The following is a 23,022-nucleotide window of genomic DNA, read 5'->3' on the forward strand; positions in this document are numbered from 1 at the left end:
TCACACAATCTTCTTGTTGCTGTGTACAATGTTTCTTGGTTCAAGTCATTTTTTTCAGCATCAGTTTATGTAAGTCTCTCCAGGCCTCTCTGAAATCAGCCTGCTTATCAGTTCTTATAAAACATTAATATTCCATTATATTCATATACTATATCTTATTCAGCCATTCCCCAACTAAGGGGCATCTACTCAATTTCCTACAAATTTTTGTCACTACAAAAAGGGCTGCTACAAACATTTTTGCACATGTGGGTCCTTTTCTGTTTTTTTATGATCTCTTTGGGATACAGATTCAGTAGAAACACTGTTGGATCAAAGGGTATGCAGATAGTCCTGTGGGCATAGTTCCAAATTGCTTTCCTTCTGGATCCCAACTCCAATGGAGTTCACAATTCCACCAATAACCTATTAGTGTCTCAGTTTTCAGTATTCAACATTTCTCAAAAAGGGCAGTAAAAGCTAGGAACACTTGATTCTAAAAGCATAAAGAGATAATAAAGTATGAATGTTTCTTAATCTACTTTATGTCATGAACCCTTTTGGCAAAGGCTATAGATCTCTTTAGGAGCAGCTATGTGGGAGAATGGATAAAATGCTGGGCCTGGAATTGACACTTATTAGCACTGTGACCCTGGCAAGTCACAGAAATTTGTTTGACTCATTTTCTTCACCTGTAAAATGAGCTAGAGGAGGAAACTGGCAAACTATTCCAGTATCTTTGCCAAGAAAATTCTAAATAGGGTCATGAAGAATTGGATATGACTGAAAAATGACTGAATATCAACAAATAGGGACCTCTTCTAAAAATAGTGTTTTTAATCGCAGAAAATAAAATGCATAGGATTACAAAAGAAAACAAGTATATTGAAATAAAGCTTTATTTTTCCCTATTTAAATTCATGGAACTCCTTAAAAATAGTCACGGGACCCTTTGAGGAGGGGACCTCAGTTCCTCTGAGCCTTTGCTCAAAACTAATCAATAAGTTCCTTACACAGGAGTACAGGATTGAAAGAATTTTAAAAGAACTTTGTTTGCAGAGTGGATAAAGTTTTGGACCTGGAATCATGAAGACTTGGTTACAAATGCCACTAACCACTACGAATCGAAAAACAAATCATGTAACCTTACTGAATCTTAATTTTCTCATCTGCAAAGTAGGGACAATACCATCTACCTCAGATAGTAGTTATGAGGCTTAAATGAAATTATTATGCACATAGAGCATTTTGTAAGTTTGAAAGTGCTATACGAATGTCAGTTTTTTTCTTGCTTGATCCCATTTATGTTTCAAAGGACTTTCAAAGCATAATATCTGCCACTGACTTGGTGTCAGATTCCTACCTTTTGTCTGAACATGTCTTTCTTGATGAGACATATGACTTACCATTAAAGTATCACTGGAAAACCCAATGGCAATATAACCATCAGAAAGGCCGCTCATTTCAAATCTGAAACTTCCATCATTAAGCAACTCAGAAGACATGAACAAACAATCTATGTCTGTGGGATCACATTTATCTGGACTGCTGAAACAAAACTTGCTTTTACCACAGTTACTGGAATTCATTGATTGTAAAGTCTGTAAGCAAAATGCAAAACAAACAAACAAACAAAAAACCTGTTTTTTTCAAATAAAATTAAATCTGAAAATAATTTTAAAATCAGAGTAAATAAAACTGAAAAATGATCCCCAAATAAACATGAGTGAATCTCACTGTAAGAAATACCTTGCTTAAGATTGCCCTGACTGACGTTTCAAAATAACATTAATTCAACATCCAGAGGAGTCACAAACTCCCTGTATAACAAACAATATTCAGTTGAATCTTCATTTTTTTTTTTCGAGCCAAATATTTCTATAATGCTATTTTACCTAATTCAATTTTGGGACAGTCAAATAAAGTCAACTAGAATTTATTAACCTCCTGTTTGTCAAGGAAGGGCAAAAAAAGTGCCTGGTTAGTTCGGGATCACTTTAATACCTAAATATATGAATGTAAATCTGGAGTTAAGAAAAGTTAAACTAATTGATAAAGTGAATGCAATTTAGGTGGGTTTAAATAGATTTCTATTTGTTTGCAGAAACTGCTAACTTTTTTTTTTCTGGGGTAGGCTAGTGGTTTGGCTCAGTGGACAGAATGCTGGGTTTAAAGTTAGGAAGATCTGAGTTTAAGTCTTCTCTCTCAAATTTACTGGGGCAAGGATAACGGGGGTAAGAAGAGGGAAGCCTTTTAACTTTGTATGCCTTAGGCAACTGCCAAGGATTTCTCCACAAAGTTATTCATGAGTTGTTTTTGTCTGAGGGAGTTCAGTTTGGGGATCTGACCAGTTGGAACAGACTTTTATATTCTTAGTTATTTATATAATACTTGTCCAGATTCTACTTTAGGTCTCATCTTTTCAGCTAGACTATGAACTCTTTGAGGATAGGATGAGTGACCCGTATTACTTTAATTTTTTAATTCAATTTTTAAAATTTAAATAAAATTATTTAGTTACATTAAGATTTAATTCAAAGTTTTAATTTATTAATTTCATTTTATTCTTAGATTCACATTCTTTTTTCTTCCTTCTCTCCCCAGCTCCATCTAGAAAGCAAGAAATCCTCTTATATTTCTTTTCTTACTCCCATTAATACTAGTGTAAAGCTTGACATAGAGTAAACACTCTATACATATTTGATGGAGTTGTGCCATATTCTATACAAAAGATCTGTTTGGGGAATTTTTTTGAAGATTTTTATCTATTATTTAATGAATATCTGAAATTAACATTTTAATAATTGAAATGAAAAAGATGCATAATTCAAATATTATCATTTTTATTATGTGTTCCTCAAGCTTAAATTTTTATTCTGGATTAAAAAAAAAAGGCTGGGAAGACAATTGATTAGCAGGCAAGATGCAAAACTGAGAAATAAGTATATGTAATTATGCAGAGGTAGCATAATATGGGCAGTTAGGGAATGCCAGGCCTGAAGTCATAAAGACTCATCTTTCTGAGTTCAAATCTGTTCACAGATTAGCTAGAGTTGTGACCAAGTCACTTAATGCTATTTGTCTCAGTTTCCTCATTTATAAAATGGCCTGGAGGACACATCAAATTTATGGGGTGAATGAGGTAATCAGGGGACCACAGGAAAGAGAACTTGATAAGAGAAGACTTTTGTTAAATTTAAGTGGAGAGGGCCCTTGCTGAATTCCCTGCATTGATGAAATTATCATGACTCCACAATTACTGTAGTCAATCAGAAGACCAAGTTATACATGTCAACCCTAAAGTTATTTTCCTTCCTATAAAAGAACCTACAGTTACTCCACTTCTTCACTAGCTCCTTATAGGGTTCACCCACTTACAAATGGCTAGTTCCTTACGAACTTGGCTTTTTTTTAATGGCATCTTCTCCCTTGTTAATGGTGAGTTCCACTAGGGAACTTAGCCCAAGTTTTTCTCTTTGTTAATTGCTAACTCCTTTTTGGAACTTAACCTACTAGTTAATGGCATAATGATATCTTTGCCTCCTGATTTGGAGATAGTCTAAGCTTACAAATTCTTTTGAGATACTGGCCCCAATTCCCAATATAATTTTTTGGTTCAACTCCTACACCCCATTTTTTGGTGGTCCATATGGGGAAAGTCCTAGACCTCTAATATATTTTGGAGGGTTCAGCTCATATGATATGAGTAATCTCATGCTATTCTGTGTTATATGTTTCACTCTGGTCCTTTATTTAAAAAAATCAGTTAAAATTTGAAGAGTTTAAGTTAGCTGGGGTGGTGATTTCAATATAAACTTCTAGCCTAAAACAGGATAGGCATTCACTGTTAGAAAAGACACACTGAAAAAGACAATGCAAATAAGATCACAGAAGGGAGAGCATTGCTTCAAAAGAAAGACTTCCTTCTAACTCATTATGCTAATTCTATGGTTTAGAGGTTAATTGGAGTAGGGATTGGGCATCTTCCTTTCAAAGCCAGTATCCCAGTCATAAACTGAGTCAAGAAGATCTGTATTCTTTTTGAAATTAGTATCCCAGTTATAAATTTATAAATTAAAATAATTTAAAGTAAAATGCATTATTCAATTTTTCCCAATCATTTAATAAGCATTTATTAAGCCACCAGGTATTATGCTAAGTACTGGCAACACAAATATGAACAAAAGAAAGAGTCCCAGCCTTCAAAATATTTACATTTTAATGGGGGAAAAGGAAAGATAACACATAAAAGGAATCTGAAAGGGGTGGAAGGAGAAGGTATGGCATCAAAGTGGGAAAAAGCCTGGGGAGTCAGAAGAGAGAATCCTGAGAAAAATGAAAACATGAACATGAAATACGAGGCTAAGAACTTCCTTAAAATGAAGATTCTTGTGAGTAACTGACCAGAGAATGAGGCTGCGGAAGCAGAGGAATTCTTCAAGGTGAGGAAGCTTGCTGAAAAATGTATTACAATAGATTATTAGACCTAAAAAATAATCTACTCTCAAATTTCTTCTTATACGATAAAGAAATTGCATTTTAGAAAAGTTAAGTGACTTGATTATTTTTAATTTATACTGTATATGGCTTATTTTTAACATAATAGTTTGCATCTTATCCTCCCTTAGATTGTGAGCTCCTTAAGAGCAGGAGATATCTTTTGCCTTTGTATCTTTGTCTGGCACATCACAGGTAATTTAAAAATAATTTTTGACTGACTAACTTGCCTTCAAGGTAATAAAGTTAGTCATCAAAATCTGTTTAAATCAATTCAATTCAACAAGCATTTATTAAGTATCTACTATATTTTGGACAATACTAGGGGTGTCATTGTTCTTATTGTTCTTAAGGAGCTTACAATTGATTGGAGGGAAGTATGTACAGAGGAACAAATACAAAATACTTAAAAATCTATTTTTGGAGGGAGAGTATTAGCAACTGGGGATATCAGAAAAGGTTTCATGCATGATGTAGAATTTGACTTGAGTTTTGAAGGAAAGTGGGGATTCCCTGTGACTGACTTAAGAGAGTGTATTGTAGGTTAGAAAGACTTGCACAAGGGTGTAGTGGGGAGAGTGGGAATGTCTAAGGGGATAAATAGCAGACCAGTTTGATGTAGAGCACATGGAAGGTGGAAAAGGAAGGAGAGAGTTTAGGCACTGAAAGGCTTTTAAGAATCAAAACTTTGTATTTTTATCTTGGAGGTAAGGGGAATCCACTGAGGCATTTTGTGGTGGACTGGCTGGAGATGGAGGAAACTACAGATATGGAGATTAATTAAGAGATTATTATTATAATTATCTGGGTGAGATGTAATATGAACTAGCATGGGAACCACAAAAAGGGAACAAGTGTGAGCTACATTTTGGAAATGGAATAGACAAGACTTGACAATTGATTGGTCATGAGGTGGGAGCGATAGTTTGCTATGACACTGAGGTTCTGAATATAGATTATTGGAAGTATGGAGGTACCCCTAACTGAAATAGAGTTGGGTAGAAAATCGAGGTCTTGACTCCCAGTCAGCTATCTCCCACTATGCCTAGGGACTTCCTTCCTAAAGGTAGACCACCAGATTAACTATACAAATCTGAACAGATGCAGGTACTCTGGAAAAATGTATTCTAAGAAGGGGAGAAAACCTTGATTCAACTTAACCTCAATCTCCCCTTTCTTCAGTATTCTCGATTTTACCTGAAAGTTTAAAATATATATTTACCTTAGTTGATCTTGTCAAAGTTTGGAGAGTCTGACTTTTAATACTAACTCCATGTTCATCCAAATCCTGAAACACAGTTGCTCTGCCAAGAAAATATGAACCACATTACACATGAGAAAAGAAATCTGTGTAAATTGTGTAAACTTTTCTTTTCCCTGCTAATCACATACTCACCTACCCCCCTCCCCAGAAACATTTTCCCTATTTCTGTTAAGGACAATGCCATTCACCATCCACTTTCTTTCTTTCTTTCTTTTTTAAATATTAAAGCTTTTTATTTACAAAACATATGATGGGTAATTTTTCAACATTGACCCTTGCAAAACTTTCTGTTCCAAATTTTTCCCTCCTTCCCCTCACTCCCTTCCCTACATCACCATGCACTTTCAAAATCTAACCTTGACTCTTCCTCCTCTTCTTCTCCTACCCCCAACATACGGAATCTGGTGTTATCTTTCTTATGTCAATCAAAGTTTTTAATGAATGTTATCCAAAACATTTACAATTTTTTTTCATACAAATCTTAAACAAAAAAAGCCTATCAAAAAGATTTCCAGGATTGCAAAGTTAATTTATTGTTAGTAACAATCAAGCAAGTTACCGCAAAGTAAATAAAATTTATTTATATTATCTTTGATGGTTACTGCCAAACTTTTGCCTCAATTTTACACATATTGCTTATTTGTGTATTGTAAATCAACACAATGTCTCAAAAATCTTAGTGCAAGTTAGTGCTGTGAAAAGTTTGATTAAATAAAATAATAATAATAATCTTTAGTAGCTTAAAATTTCCCTAAGACCTTCAGGAAATCCTAAGTAATGAAAGTGAGAAAATTAGAGTATTTACTGTCACATAGAATGATGTTCCCCTCTCGAAATACACTAGCATCATACAATCATGTTAAGAACTATTATTAAGGTTTTGCAAGGGCTAAGATTGAAGAATTGTCCATGCATATGTTTTAAAAAATAAAAAGCTTTAATAAAAAAAAAAGAACAACTAATAAAAATCATGACAGTTTTCAGGGAGATATTTAAATCCATTATGGTTTTACCTATCCTTAAATTCATTATCATCTTTCATATATAGAAATACATAGGGTTTCCAAATTAGTTGAACCAAAACATGTATCATGGATCCACTGGAAAAAATTAAATAGCTTCTTCAATTTATGCAATCTTTCTCCAATGATATCAAAACATTATTCGAACTGGAAAAATAGCAAATTCTTAATGCATTTTATGGAAAGATTTAGACTCAAGACTTCAAGCTTAAATCCAGGTCAAATTAAGCACTGGACTATGAAAATACTTATAAATACTTTGGTCTTCTCCAGTCAAGAAGCACTGCAAAATGGTATCAAAGAGAAGATTTGGTTTAACATGTCAGAAGATATACTGGCACCTTGAAATCAAAGCCAAATAGGAAAAATACATTTAAAGCAATTTAATACCCTATTACAATAATTTGTTAGTTACATATTGTTAAAATGGCTTTAAAAAGAGTTTTTTCTTCTTTTTTTTTGTGTGTGGGGGGAAGTGTTAAGGCAATAGGGGTTAAGTGACTTGCCCAGGGTCACACAGCTAGGAAGTGTTAAGTGAGGGAGACCCAGATTTGAACTCAGGTCCTCCTGACTTCAGGGCCGATGCTCTATCCACTGTATCACCTAGCTGCCCCTTCCAGTGTTTTTCTTATGACTCATATCTGTTTCCTTCTGTTCCTATTGTCTCCAGTTTCCAGGCCCTTGTCACACCTTGTCTCCATAACCACAATAAAGGAAGCCATTTGCCAACAGTCCCACTAAGGATTAAAACACAATGATCAATTCGACTCCTTAACTCTCTTGATTTCGGAATGCATGCAAGCAACCATTTCTGATAGGCAACTTTGTCTGACATTTGGTAAGCACCTAATAAATTGTGTGTTGACTTACTGACATGTTAGAATACTGCTGAGTAGACTGTGGCTATTACCTTACATTTCAAGAGACACTCTTGTTATCTTAATGCTCCATTTATACACACTCTATCTTAGGATTTGTTACTTTTATAGATGGCTAATCATGCATTCTATATTTATTTTAGGTTTAGTTTCAGAAGGCTGCTGATGGTGAGAAACAGAATTCTTTACCTGTACTAAAAAGCTACCGTATTTGCTCTTCCATTTATTGTATTGCTTTAGCCTTTATACAATAGAGAGCATGATAGCATGAATGACTGTCTTTAAAGTCAGGAGCAACTGAGTTTGAATCTTGTCTCTGACGCATATTAGTTGTGTGACCTTGAACTCGGAATATATTGTACAGATGGTACTGACCTTAATTTATAGATGAAGTTCTCAGCTTGTAATTCCCTATTGCCAATGAAATCCTAAGTCCAGTCCCTATCCAGTAATATACAAATGTTTTCCTTATTAAGAACTCTATCATTTTATTCAAATTTGCAAAGTTGTTACAAATGATTTTCTTAAGTATCCAAAGCCAGACACTCTCTCTTTTCCTTGGGTTTTCATAAATATTTTCTTTCAAGAGTTTGAGTCTCTGTCTTTCAGACATAGCTAGCTCTCTTTTTTCTTCCTCAGGGCTGTAGTCATTGAGGTACCCTTTCTCTCATCTGGGAAATTTTATTTTACAATTTTGTCTCAAGTCCATCTCTTAGTGCCATAAATCAATACAGATCCTGGGATAAGAGCCAAACAAGTCCTTGAAACCTTCTCTCTTTGCCTGAGCCTGCCCTCACTAAATAAAGTTTGCTGACTTCTGGTCTCTAGCAAAGCTTCCTCATATCTATAATTATATAAATAAGCTATTATATTCACTAACACTTTGAGAACCATTTCTCTGAAAAGAGCTGCATAGCCATAAGAAATAAACCCAAAGAATCTGCCAGCTGAACACAATGTAGTTTTCTTTGTATCATGTCATTTTTCTTTTTACCTTGTTTCCAACAAGAAACATTACATTGATTATTGGGCCATCTTGTATTTCAATGGCAGTTATAAGTATTTGCAAAAAGACCATACAGATAACTGTTACCTATTCACCAATATCTATTTCAGAGAATAAACAAAAAGAGATTTTTAAAATGAAATAATTACTATCGTGAATAATCTCATTTCACATATATGTTACATTATAATTTAAATGTGTAATATTAAATTTTATATAGTTGTATCAACATTGCTCTGTTTATGTTTCTTTCTAAAACTTCTTTTCTGATTTTTATATTTTTAAAATGCTCATATAACACTTTTGTTATTTCTGCTCCTCTAAAAAACCCTTCCCATATTAGTATAGTCAATCAAAGTAGATTTACATATTGGCTGTGTCTGAAAATATATATCTTATTCTTCACCTTTAGTCCATCACCTTTTTGCAAGATGTGGAAATCATGTCTCCATCAAAGTAGAAAGAGTCTACAAAAAACTTAATAACACTTTATAAACTAATTTGACATATAGTATGTGTGTGTGTGTATTAACAGAATATTATACATTACACATTAACAGAAATATAGAAAGAATATGTGTATATATTCTTTCTATAGTTCTGTTAATGGCATTACCAATCTCTATCCAGGCTCAAAACCTTGGAGTGACCTTTTCCTTTTCCCTCATTGCTCATATCCAAATGATTGTCAAGTCTTGTTAACTCTACAATTTTTCGTCCAAATCCTTCCTTCTAATCCTATTGTCTCTAGAATAGTCCAAGACTAGAAAATTACTCTTCTAATTCAATTATATTACAATAAGGCAAGTCCATTTAATTGCAAACAATTTTTTGCTTGGTGTCAATTCATGCTTTCCTACAAAATTGGGAATAGTCGAGGATTGTAAAAATATGTTTTAAGAATAAGGAAGGAAAAAGACCAAAAACTAGGTCTCTAGGTCATGAATATTTTCTTCAAAACAAGAATTTGAAGGAGCCAGATGAGGCAAGCATCAAATATAACCAAACAATTAAAAAGAAATTGATATTTTAATCATCAAAAATGACTCATTCCTGAATCATACATGTATAGTCAAATCCTGACTTATTATGGAGAAAAAGATCAAAATTTGTACAATTTGTACTAGAAAAATAAAAATTACAAAAAAAAAAAAAAACCCAAACCAAATACAATGTCTTTTACCTGAATTAAAGACATTACTGATTATCTGAAAAAAGAGTACTGACAGAAGGGCACAGATATCAACTACAATTATTTCCTCCAAAAAAGCCTTCATCAGGAAATATTTGGCTTATTGGTCATAGATATGACAGCTAAGAACAAGATGAATTTAGATAATGAATTTATTTGTAAATTCTTATGGAGGATGGTGGAAGATTTGGGGCAACATTGATTCATCAAAGTGAAGTAAAGGAAGGCAAAATCAGTTTGAATAAAGTTTGGTGAAAGAATACTAAATGATAACTTTACAGAGGACAAATGAAAGATAGAAAAGAGTTGCAAAGGGTTTTTCTAATAAATTTTTCATCATGAAATCAAGTGGAAACACCATTCCTGGATGCAAGATGCTTATGAGAAAGTGGAAATGGCAGTAAAGAGAATGAAAAGCAGATAGAGTAGGCCATATGTAGAAAAAAGATTGATTCAGAAGGAAACATACCAAAGATACAGAAAAAAAAAAATTCATAAATACCAAAGAAAAGTAACTGAAAGAATATTGATAAAAATTATTTGGAATATATGTCTATTTTCCCAATTTATAAATATTTTATAAGAATAATTTATATACACTTTGAGATTATCTTTCATGAAATTAGGAAATAGTCTGGCTTTAAAAAGTGATTTTCCATGCTAGATCTCATTTTTATAATGACATAATCAACTGGATTTGATCTGTTACTACCAAAAAAACCCTTAATAGTTATATTCCAACCACATGCCTCAAATATACACATCAAAATTGGGCAATATTCCTTGAAATATACAAAGTACTTTGACAAGTTTATATATGTAGATAGATCTAGATCTATCTATCTATCCTACATACTAAAAATGGATAAGTTGGATTCAGTTAAGCAGAGGAAGAATGGACTGGATTTATTTCATGAAAATTTTAAATTTTTAAACAAAGATTCATCTTTTTAAAACTGTTATTTTATTGGTTTTATTATATGGTTGCTAGCTGAACATTGCAGTTTTCAACTAAAATTAAATTAAGGATTTATTAAAAATTATTATCACATAAAGGGCAGTAGAGAGCATTGTTAGAAGGAATATTCCAATTGAATATTTGAGTCTACAAATTCTGGGGCTCCACCTTACTTGGAGTTTGCAATTCCTGTGCACTAATTGTACAATACATTCTATCTTAAATATAGAGGGAAGTGAGCAGAACCAGGAGAACACTGAACATAGTAACAGTAATAGTATGATAAGCAACTATGAATGATTTAGCTATTCTTAGTAATATAATGATCCAAGACAATCCCAAAGGACACTTGATGAAAAATGCTATCTATCTCTAGGGAAAGAACTAATGTTGCTTGAAGATTGAAGCATACTATTTCTTTGTCTGTCTGTCTGTCTCTGCCTCTCAGTCTCTTTTCCCTTCCTTCCTTTCTTCCTCTCTTTCCCCCCTCTCTCTTTCCTCTCTCCTTCCCCCCTCTCTTTTCAAGTTTTCTCCTACAAAATGAATAATATGAAAATGTTTTACATGATTGCATATGTATAACCTATATCAGATTACTTACTATCATAGGTAAAGGGAAGGGAAAGAGAATGGGAAAAAATTTGGATGTTAAAAAAAGAATGTTAAAAATTGTTTTTCACTTCCGGTTAAGATGGCGGAGAGGAGGCTCACAGCTGTGTAAGCTCCGCGCTTTCTCTCACTATCCATTTCATTACAAGCCTCTGAATCAATGCTTGACTGAAAAAAAACCCCACAAATAGTTACCAAGAGAAGCCATCCTTGAGATCCGCTACGAAAGGTCTGTCTTTACTGGAGGGCTGGGGCAGTTTTAGATCGGGCGCAGGCGGCGGGCAGCGGCAGTGAGAGCACGGGAGCAGACTGGAGAGGGGGTGGAGAGTGATCGCAGCCATCTCTGCGGGGAGAGCTTCGCTACAGGTTTGGAACCTGCAGCAAATCAGCAGCCCAGCAGAGAAGCTAAAAACACCGGGGCTGAAGAACACAACCCCAAACAGCTGGAGTCTCTCAGGACCTGGCCGCCCCCCCCTCAGTGACTCAGCACGCTCTGGGATCTCAGAGCGCAGGCGCAGCACAGTCCTGCTAGTGCCTCACTGCTGCCCCCTGCAGTCTGTAGAGGAAGCTCGATAACACACCCAGCCCCCCCCCCCCCCCAAAGAAAGACTCCAGTTTTTTCTGTTTTTCTTTGGTAGTTTGTCTCTGATTAATAGACAGAATGAGCAAGAAGCTGAAGAGGACTTTAACCCTTGACAGCTTCTACACAGATAGAGAGCAGACTTTAAATCCTGAGGAGACTAAAAACAGGCAGTCCCCAGGTGATTCCCCAAAGGAGGAGATCGTCTGTTCCTCAGCACAGATGAACCTCATAGAAGTGATTAAAAAGGCTCTCACAAGGGAGCTAGAAGAAAAATGGGAAAAGGAGAGGGAGGCTTGGCAAAAGAGCCTGGAGAAGTCAGTTAAAGAGAGAGTGGATAAAGAAGTAAAATCCTTGAAAAATAGGATTAGTGAACTGGAAACAGAAAACAGCTCTCTAAAAAACAAAATTGGCGAAATGGAAAAAAATTCCACAGAACAAAAGAACTCAATTGGACAATTAGAAAAAGATTTTAAAAAAGTGAGTGAAGAGAATACTTCACTGAAAATCAGAATTGAACAAGTGGAATTGAATGACTCGAGGAGACAAGAAGAATCAGTCAAGCAAATCCAAAAAAATCAAACAATGGAGAAAAATGTGAAATACCTTCTGGGGAAGACAACAGACCTGGAAAACAGATCCAGGAGAGACAATCTGAGAATCATTGGACTCCCAGAAAAACATGATGAAAAAAAGAGCCTGGACACTGTCTTCCAGGAAATTATCAAAGAGAACTGCCCAGAAGTCATAGGAACAGAGGAAAAAATAAACATTGAAAGGATTCATCGATCACCCACTGAAAGGGATCCTAAAATCAAAACACCAAGGAATATAGTGGCCAAATGCCAGAACCCTCAGATGAAAGAAAAAATATTGCAAGCGGCTAGAAAAACCCAATTCAAGTATCAAGGAGCCACAATAAGGATCACCCAGGATCTGGCAGCATCCACATTAAAAGATCGAAGGGCCTGGAATATGATATTCCGAAAGGCTAAGGAACTTGGTATGCAACCAAAAATAACTTACCCAGCGAGAATGAGCATCTTTTTCCAGGGAAGAAGATGGACATTCAACGAAGTAAGCGAATTTCATCTATTTCTGATGAAAAAACCAGAACTTAACAAAAAGTTTGATCTACAAATATAGAACTCAAGAGAAATCTAAAAAGGTAAAGATTAATCTTGGGAACTATATTTTGACTATATAGATGTATAAAGAATACATGTATACCTTGTTCTAGAAATTGATGTGGAAAGGACATTGTACCAGAAAAAGGGTAAAGTGGGGGTAGTACATCTCATGAAGAGGCATAGGAAACCTATTATATCTGAGAGAAAGAATGGAGGGGGATGAATATAGTGGGTATCTTACTGCCTTCAGAATTGGCTTTAAGTGAAAAATCTTAAGACATATTCAATCTATGGTGAAACTTCTCCCATCTCATTGAAAAGTGAGAAGGGAAAAGTGGAAAGGGAAGGAATAAGCTAAGCGGAAGGGAATACGGGAACTGGGAGGGAAAGGGGTAAGATAGGGGGAGGAACTCAAAGGCGGGGGGAGGGACACTAAAAAGGGAGGGCTGTGAGAAGCAAGGGGTGCTCACAAGCTTAATACTTGGAAGGGGGGGAAAGGGGAAAGAAGGGAGGAAAGCATAAACCGGGGTTAACAAGATGGCAAGTAATACAGAATTGGTCATTCTAACCATAAACGTGAACGGGGTAAACTCCCCCATAAAGAGGAAGCGGTTAGCAGAATGGATTAAAAGCCAGAATCCTACAATATGTTGTTTACAGGAAACACACCTGAAGCGGGGAGATACATGCAGGTTAAAGGTAAAAGGTTGGAGCAAAATCTACTATGCTTCAGGTGAAGTCAAAAAAGCAGGGGTAGCCATCCTGATCTCAGATCAAGCTAAAGCAAAAATTGACCTAATTAAAAGAGATAAGGAAGGACACTATATCTTGCTAAAGGGTAGCATGGATAATGAAGCACTATCTATATTAAACATATATGCACCAAGTGGGGTAGCATCCAAATTCTTAAAAGAGAAACTAAGAGAGCTGCAAGAAGAAATAGACAGTAAAACTATAATAGTGGGAGATCTTAACCTTGCACTCTCAGAATTAGATAAATCAAACCACAAAATAAATAAGAAAGAAGTCAAAGAGGTAAATAGAATACTAGAAAAGTTAGATATGATAGATCTCTGGAGAAAATGTAATGGAGACAGAAAGGAATACACTTTCTTTTCAGCAGTTCATGGAACCTATACAAAAATTGACCATATATTAGGACATAAAAACCTCAAACTCAAATGTAGTAAGGCAGAAATAGTAAATGCATCCTTTTCAGACCACGATGCAATGAAAATTACATTCAACAAAAAAGCAGGGGGAAGTAGACCAAAAAATAAGTGGAAACTAAATAATCTCATACTAAAGAATGATTGGGTGAAACAGCAAATCATAGACATAATTAATAACTTCACCCAAGAAAACGATAATAATGAGACATCATACCAAAATGTATGGGATGCAGCCAAAGCGGTAATAAGGGGAAATTTCATATCTCTAGAGGCCTATTTGTATAAAATAGAGAAAGAGAAGGTCAATGAATTGGGTTTGCAATTAAAAATGCTAGAAAAGGAACAAATTAAAAACCCCCAGTCAAACACTAAACTTGAAATTCTAAAAGTAAAAGGTGAGATCAATAAAATTGAAAGTAAAAAAACTATTGAATTGATTAATAAAACTAAGAGTTGGTTCTATGAAAAAACCAACAAAATAGACAAACCCTTAGTAAATCTAATTAAAAAAAGGAAAGAGGAAAATCAAATTGATAGTCTTAAAAATGAAAAGGGAGAACTCACCACTAACGAAGAGGAAATTAGAGCAATAATTAGGAGTTACTTTGCCCAACTTTATGCCAATAAATTCGACAACTTAAATGAAATAGAAAAATACCTCCAAAAATACAGCTTGCCCAAACTAACAGAGGAAGAAGTAAATATCCTAAACAGTCCCATCTCAGAAAAAGAAATAGAATAAACTATCAATCAACTCCCTAAGAAAAAATCCCCAGGACCAGATGGATTTACATGTGAATTCTACCAAACATTTAAAGAACAATTAACTCCAATGTTATATAAACTATTTGAAAAAATAGGGATTGAAGGAGTCCTACCAAACTCCTTTTATGACACAGATATGGTACTGATACCTAAACCAGGTAGGCTGAAAACAGAGAAAGAAAATTATAGACCAATCTCCCTAATGAATATTGATGCTAAAATCTTAAATAAAATATTAGCAAAAAGATTACAGAAAATTGTCACCAGGATAATACACTATGACCAAGTAGGATTTATACCAGGAATGCAGGGCTGGTTCAATATTAGGAAAACTATTAGCATAATTGACTATATCAATAACCAAACAAACAAAAACCACATGATCATCTCAATAGATGCAGAAAAAGCATTTGATAAAATCCAACATCCATTCCTAATAAAAACACTTGAGAGCATAGGAATAAATGGACTTTTCCTTAAAATAGTCAGGAGCATATATTTAAAACCATCAGTAAGCATCATATGCAATGGGGAAAAACTGGAACCTTTCCCAGTAAGATCTGGAGTGAAGCAAGGGTGCCCACTATCACCATTATTATTTAATATCGTATTAGAAACACTAGCCTCGGCAATAAGAGTCGAGAAAGATATAAAAGGAATTAGAGTAGGCAATGAGGAAACCAAACTATCACTCTTTGCAGATGATATGATGGTATACCTAGAGAACCCCAGAGATTCTACCAAAAAGCTATTGGAAATAATTCATAATTTTAGCAAAGTAGCTGGCTACAAAATAAATCCCCATAAATCCTCAGCATTTTTATACATCACCAACAAAACCCAACAGCAAGAGATACAAAGAGAAATTCCATTCAGAATAACTGTTGATACCATAAAATATTTGGGAATCTATCTACCAAAGGAAAGTCAGGAATTATATGAGCAAAATTATAAAAAAGTCTCCACACAAATAAAGTCAGACTTAAATAATTGGAAAAATATTAAGTGCTCTTGGATCGGCCGAGCGAACATAATAAAGATGACAATACTCCCTAAACTAATCTATTTATTTAGTGCTATACCAATCAGACTTCCAAGAAAATATTTTATTGATCTAGAAAAAATAACAACAAAATTCATATGGAACAATAAAAAGTCGAGAATCTCAAGGGAATTAATGAAAAAAAAATCAAATGAAGGTGGCCTAGCTGTACCTGATCTAAAATTATATTATAAAGCAGCAGTCACCAAAACCATTTGGTATTGGCTAAGAAATAGATTAGTGGATCAGTGGAAAAGGCTAGGCTCACAAGACAGAATAGTCAATTATAGCAATCTAGTGTTTGACAAACCCAAAGCCCCTAACTTCTGGGAAAAGAATTCATTATTTGATAAAAACTGCTGGGATAATTGGAAATTAGTATGGCAGAAATTAGGCATGGACCCACACTTAACACCATATACCAAGATAAGATCAAAATGGGTCTATGACCTAGGCATAAAGAACGAGACTATAAATAAATTAGAGGAACATAGAATAGTTTATCTCTCAGACTTGTGGAGGAGAAAGAAATTTGTGACCAAAGATGAACTAGAGACCATTACTGATCACAGAATAGAAAATTTCGATTACATCAAATTAAAAAGCCTGTGTACAAATAAAACTAATGCAAACAAGATTAGAAGGGAAGCAACAAACTGGGAAAACATTTTCACAGTTAAAGGTTCTGATAAAGGCCTCATTTCCAAAATATATAGAGAACTGACTCAAATTTATAAGAAATCAAGCCATTCCCCAATTGATAAATGGTCAAAGGATATGAACAGACAATTTTCAGAGGATGAGATTGAAACTATTACCACTCATATGAAAGAGTGTTCCAAATCATTATTGATCAGAGAAATGCAAATTAAGACAACTCTGAGATACCACTACACACCTGTCAGATTGGCTAAGATGACAGGAAAAAATAATGATGAATGTTGGAGGGGATGCGGGAAAACTGGGACACTAATGCATTGTTGGTGGAGTTGTGAACGAATCCAACCATTCTGGAGAGCAATCTGGAATTATGCCCAAAAAATTATCAAATTGTGCATACCCTTTGATCCAGCAGTGTTTCTATTGGGCTTATATCCCAAAGAAATACTAAAGAAGGGAAAGGGACCTGTATGTGCCAAAATGTTTGTAGCAGCCCTGTTTGTAGTGGCTAAAAACTGGAAAATGAATGGATGCCCATCAATTGGAGAATGGCTGGGTAAATTGTGGTATATGAATGTTATGGAATATTATTGTTCTGTAAGAAATGACCAGCAGGATGAATACAGAGAGGACTGGCGAGACTTACATGAACTGATGCTAAGTGAAATGAGCAGAACCAGGAGATCATTATACACTTCGACAACGATATTGTATGAGGACATATTTTGATGGAAGTGGATTTCTTTGACAAAGAGACCTGAGTTTCAATTGATAAATGACGGACAAAAGCAGCTACACCCAAAGAAAGAACACTGGGAAACGAATGTAAACTATCTGCATTTTTGTTTTTCTTCCCGGATTATTTATACCTTCTGAATCCAATTCTCCCTACGCAACAAGAGAACTGTTCGGTTCTGCAAACATATATTGTATCTAGGATATACTGCAACATATCCAACATATAAAGGACTGCTTGCCATCTAGGGGAGGGGGTGGAGGGAGGGAGGGGGAAAAAATTGGAACAGAAACGAGTGTCAATATAATGTAATTATTAAATAAAAAAAATTGTTTTTACATATAATTAGGGGAAAATAAAATGTAATTTAATGATAAGATGAAAAAAAAATCCTCTCCAAATATTCTTCACCTGTTAAGTACTATCTCCTTAATGATGTCTGCTAGATTCCTCTTCAGAATTCATCCTTCCTTTCTCCTATCTCTTAGAGTTACCATTCCGTACCTTTCCTCAGTGCTTAATTAGGAAATGGACCAGACCAAATCCTGACTATGAAGACCTTGAAAAATTTTGATTATTTTTCTAGTCCAGGTTGGTATAGGGAGACAGATGTCTGGAAATGTGCTCTAGCAAGAGTGGCTTGCATGGAACCTATTGACTACAGGGAATGAACAAATGCAAGCCCCAAGCTGTATCAGGATAAGAAGAAGTCTCAGATTTAGGGGCCTGAGCTTTTGCAATAAGCAGAAACAGGTGACAAGTAGAAGCTCTATCATTCATTACCCTGTTCTGGGTTCTACATCCAAAGAAGACTGAAGAAAGAATATATATTTGTGGGGGGGGCTAGGAAACTAGGTATACTAGGTATAGGTATATTAAGTGAGCAATAAATACAGGGGCAAAAAGCAGCTCTATAATTTTGATCCCTGGAGGAAGCTGGGTCTCAGATCTAGCTTCAATGCCAACTTGCCACCTAAAATAGCAAAACTACAGCAGTAAGCCCAGATCAAAGAGAGACCTGAAGTTCTGTCACTCAACTTGTAGTTTTCCAGCTGGCTAACTGCCTCAAATAGTGGTCTACTGGAGCTCCAACCCGAAGCAAGTTCAAAGTTGTGCTGCTCAAACCCAAACTGAAATCAGAAACTTACAGAGCTCAGACCAGGAAGATAACACTTAGACTTCATCCTGGTTCAAGCTGCTTTGAACACACTGAGAGCTTGCATTTCTCCAGTCCCATCTGTCTCTGAGATCCTGGAATAACAAAACACTTAATATCCCAAGAAAGCAGGAGTAAAGCAGACTTAAAAGCACAATCAAGTCATTCTATACAAAAATGTATAAAGCCTGGCCTTAATGTAATGTCCACAATCAAGACTTAAGTTGGAAGAATGAGCAAACAAAAAAAAAAATACCATGAAAACAAGCTATTATGGTATTAGGTAACCTAGATTTCAGTCATAATTAGCCTACAAGGATCATGTCACACAATTCCCAATGCTCGAGGATTTCCTCAATTCTTCAAATATGTTCATCTCTCTCTCTCTTTCTTTCTTTCTCTCTCTCTCTCTCTCTCTCTTTCTTTCTCTCTCTTTCTCTCTTTCTTTCTCTCTCTCTGTCTGTCTGTCTCTCTTCTGTGTCTCTCTCTGTCTCTCTCTTAAAAGCATTTGTCATCTATGCTATTTGAGTATCACTAGATATTGTTCTCTCATTGTTTCATGTATATATGTAATATTTCCTTAGATTGAAAATTCTTTAGGAGTAGAATAGGTTTTTTGATTTTTTTTTGAGAAGGTGTTTATTGTGCTTATTTAGTATTCATAAATGCCAGCAAATTGTTCTTGATGTGACCCATGTGAAGAAATCAAATTTACCTGTGCTGTCATGTTAGAAACAACATACCTGAACTGAATATTTCCACTTTCAGGAGGTGCTATCCAAACTGTTTGGACTGACTGCTTATTGCTGCTGTCCCTGTGACTTACTGAAGAGTTCTGTAATGAAATAAAGTCATCATAGAACAAAGAAAAGCAATGTATCTCTTCAAATTATGTTTCTCATATTCACAAGATCAGGTAAAGTTGCTGATCATCAATCAATGGAACAAGATACTAGAATCAAAGACTTTTTGCTCAACATCTGTTAATTCTCTGTTCCAAGGATTTAATAGGGACACTGAGGTCACTTGGTGATGAATTGATATTGCTTAAAAAATTTCTGTTTCCAGAGAGAGGACTATGGGAAATGAGTTTGGTTTACAACATAGCATTTTCTCTCTTTTTGTTGTTGTTTTGTTTGCAGTTTATTTTGTTTCTCATCTTTTTTTCTGGTTTGATTTTTCTTGTATGGCAAGATAATTATGTAAATATGTATGCATATGTTGGATTTAACACACTTTTTATTAAAGCTTTTTATTTTTCAAAATATATGCATGGACAATTCTTCAACATTAGCCCTTGCAAAACCTTGTGTTCCAATTTCCCCCTTCTCCCATGCCCTCCCCTAGATAGCAAGTAGTCCAATATATGTTAAACATGGTAAAAATATATGTTATATCCAATATATGCATATGCATTTATACAATTATTGTGCCACACAAGAAAAAAAGAAGCAAAATAAAATGCAAGCAAACAACAACAAAAACAGTGAAAATACTATGTTGTGAACCACACTCAGTTCCCACAGTTCTCTCTCTGGGTATAGATGGCTCTCTTTATACTCAACAATTGGAACTGGTTTAAATCTTCTCATTGTTGAAGAGAGCCATGGATTTAACATTTATTTCTACCATGTTTAAAATATATTGAACTACTTGCCATCTAGAGGAGGGGATGGGGGAAGAAGGGAAAAATTGGAACACAAGGTTTTGCAAAGGCTAATGTTGAATAACTATCCATGCATATGTTTTGAAAAATAAAAAGCTTTCATAAAGGGAAAAAAATTCTGTGTTGATTTAGAATACCAAATCTCAGAGCTTTTAAAAATTCAATATCAATACAAACCATTTAAACAGCATTTAATTTTTTTTTGGATTTTTTTTAAAAGGCAGCTTCAAAAGTCGTAAGGAGATTTATTTCTGCTAATCTTCAAAATTAATCATATGCCTTCATTCCCTTTTCAGTGATTTTGTGAGAGAATACAGTGATATTCTTCAATATGCCTTAACATAATTTTCTATAGTAAATGTTATCTTCATAGTAACACTGCAGAAAAAGACATACAGAATATAAGATCCCACTTATATTGCTTTAATAAAGCATTTGACTTGGTAGAACAAATGTTTTAAAAAACTTTCCTGAAAGCATCTCCTAAATATATAGTATTTTTTGAGTGGGGAAGGGGGTACTTACATAATAAGTACGACACTGAGGCTGGGGCAAAGAAAGACAAAATAATTTCTAAGGACAAGGAGATTACAATCTAATGGAGGGAAGAACAATTTGTAATTAAGTAGGTATCTCCAATATATATAGAATGGATAAAGGCAGTCTTAAGTTGCATTAGCAACTGAGGGACATGGGGAAAACTTCCTGCAAAATACATGATTTGTACTGAGTATAGAGTATAGAAGGATCCCAGTGTTCCAGATCGAGAGACCTGGCTATTTTTCCATTGTACCATCTGTCTCTAATAGGTCCTAGCATATAAGTAAGTAATTAGTTCATATTTATGTACTGAAAAAAAAATCTAGTGATCAGGAAAAAGGGGAAAATAAGTAAAAAGGAAGCATTAGAATTTACTTTAAAAATTTGTTGACTTAAGTAAACCTCTAAAATTTATATGAGGTTTTATAAAACAAGAAAAGTGATTTTAAAAAAGAAAAATGAAAATGTTCTCTAACATTCAATTCATCTTTTGAATGAAAGAAACACTTTCAAATGCCTTCAACAAAATGATTACTCCTTTTGGATATGGCCAGTAAAATAATTTAGAATTATATATAGTATATATAGTAAAATAATAAAGAAATTTCTTTGAGTAATGAAGATCAACTCTTATCCAGCAATAAATAATCTAAAACAATAGTTCCCTGAGACAGAGAGAGTTTGTCAGTCAATAATCATTTATTAAGCATTTACTGCATAATAAGTATGACACTGAGGCTGGGGCAAAGAAAGACAAAATAATTTCTAAGGACAAGGAGATTACAATCTAATGGAGGGAAGAACAATTTGTAATTAAGTAGGTATCTCCAACATATATAGAATGGATAAAGGCAGTCTTAAAGGGGAAGGCATTAGCAACTGAGGGACATGGGGAAAACTTCCTGCAAAATACATGATTTTTACTGAGTACAGAGTATAGAAGGATGCCAAGAAAGCTAAGATTCAGAGGTGTGGGGTAGAGCATTTTAGGCATGGGAGCAGCCTTGTAGAGTTAGGAAAAGGATATAGTGTCTGTGAAGATATGCAAATAGGTGTGTGCAATTGGAAAGTAGTAAGGTGTCATTTAAAAAAAACTGGAAAGGACCAAGATATGAAGAATATTAAATGTCAAAATAGGAATCTTTATATTTGATCCTGGAGGAAATAGAAAGCATATTTTCACTGGAGCTCATTGAGCAGAGATTGACCTGGTCAGATCTTTGTTTTAAAAACATCATTGGCTGAATGGTGGATGGTTTGGAGTGGAAAGAGACTAGGGGCAGAAAGACTAATTTCAAGTCTACTGTAATAGGTGGAAGGAGAAGAAGGTCTGAATCAGGGTAGATACCAGCTTAATGGAGAAAAGGAGAAGTATGAAATATGTGAAGGTAGAAATGACAAAATGGAAGATGGGTGAGAAGTCACTCCAAGCTTGTGAACATTTGTGATAAAGGATAGTGGCAGCTTAAGCACCACACAATTGATAGGGAAATTTAAAAAGGGGAAGGATTTTAGGGTAGGAAAGATAAGGAATTCTGTTTTTTGATGTGTTATATTTGAAATACCTACTTAATATCTCCAAAAGGTAATGAGAGCTGCATTTCTGTCACTCAGCAGAAAGACTAATATTAGATCTAGGAATCATTTGCACAGTGATAACTAAACTTAGGGGACTTGATGTGATCAGCTATTGACTTGCCCAAGGGCATATTATTAATATTCATTAGAGTTGGGACTTGAATCCCAGTGTTCCAGATCGAGAGACCTGGCTATTTTTCCATTGTACCATCTGTCTCTAATAGGTCCTAGCATATAAGTAAGTAATTAGTTCATATTTATGTACTGAAAAAAAAATCTAGTGATCAGGAAAAAGGGGAAAATAAGTAAAAAGGAAGCATTAGAATTTATTTTAAAAATTTGTTGACTTAAGTAAACCTCTAAAATTTATATGAGGTTTTATAAAACAAGAAAAGTGATTTTAAAAAAGAAAAATGAAAATGTTCTCTAACATTCAATTCATCTTTTGAATGAAAGAAACACTTTCAAATGCCTTCAACAAAATGATTACTCCTTTTGGATATGGTCAGTAAAATAATTTAAGGAATGAAAGATTTTTATAGAAATAAACATTACTACAACAAATATGGGATTATGTTTAAAATGATTGTAT

General features: G+C 34.6%; 1 protein-coding gene across 1 annotated transcript in view; it reads right to left on the reverse strand.

Annotated features, from left to right (window-relative positions):
* LOC127561257 (putative ferric-chelate reductase 1) overlaps nucleotides 1–19,491 on the reverse strand; it is a 44,558-nt gene extending 25,067 nt beyond the window's left edge. The window contains exons 1-3 of the mRNA XM_051996547.1: nucleotides 19,390–19,491; nucleotides 5,699–5,780; nucleotides 1,386–1,580 (exon numbers count right to left, since the gene is read on the reverse strand). Of these exons, the coding sequence (XP_051852507.1) occupies nucleotides 1,386–1,568 (183 nt within the window). The 5' untranslated portion in view covers nucleotides 1,569–1,580; nucleotides 5,699–5,780; nucleotides 19,390–19,491. The remainder of the gene's footprint in view (nucleotides 1–1,385; nucleotides 1,581–5,698; nucleotides 5,781–19,389) is intronic.
* Nucleotides 19,492–23,022: the final 3,531 nt, after the last annotated feature.

The sequence above is a fragment of the Antechinus flavipes genome, chromosome 4 (genome assembly GCF_016432865.1).
Source record: "Antechinus flavipes isolate AdamAnt ecotype Samford, QLD, Australia chromosome 4, AdamAnt_v2, whole genome shotgun sequence".
Lineage (NCBI taxonomy): Eukaryota > Metazoa > Chordata > Mammalia > Dasyuromorphia > Dasyuridae > Antechinus > Antechinus flavipes.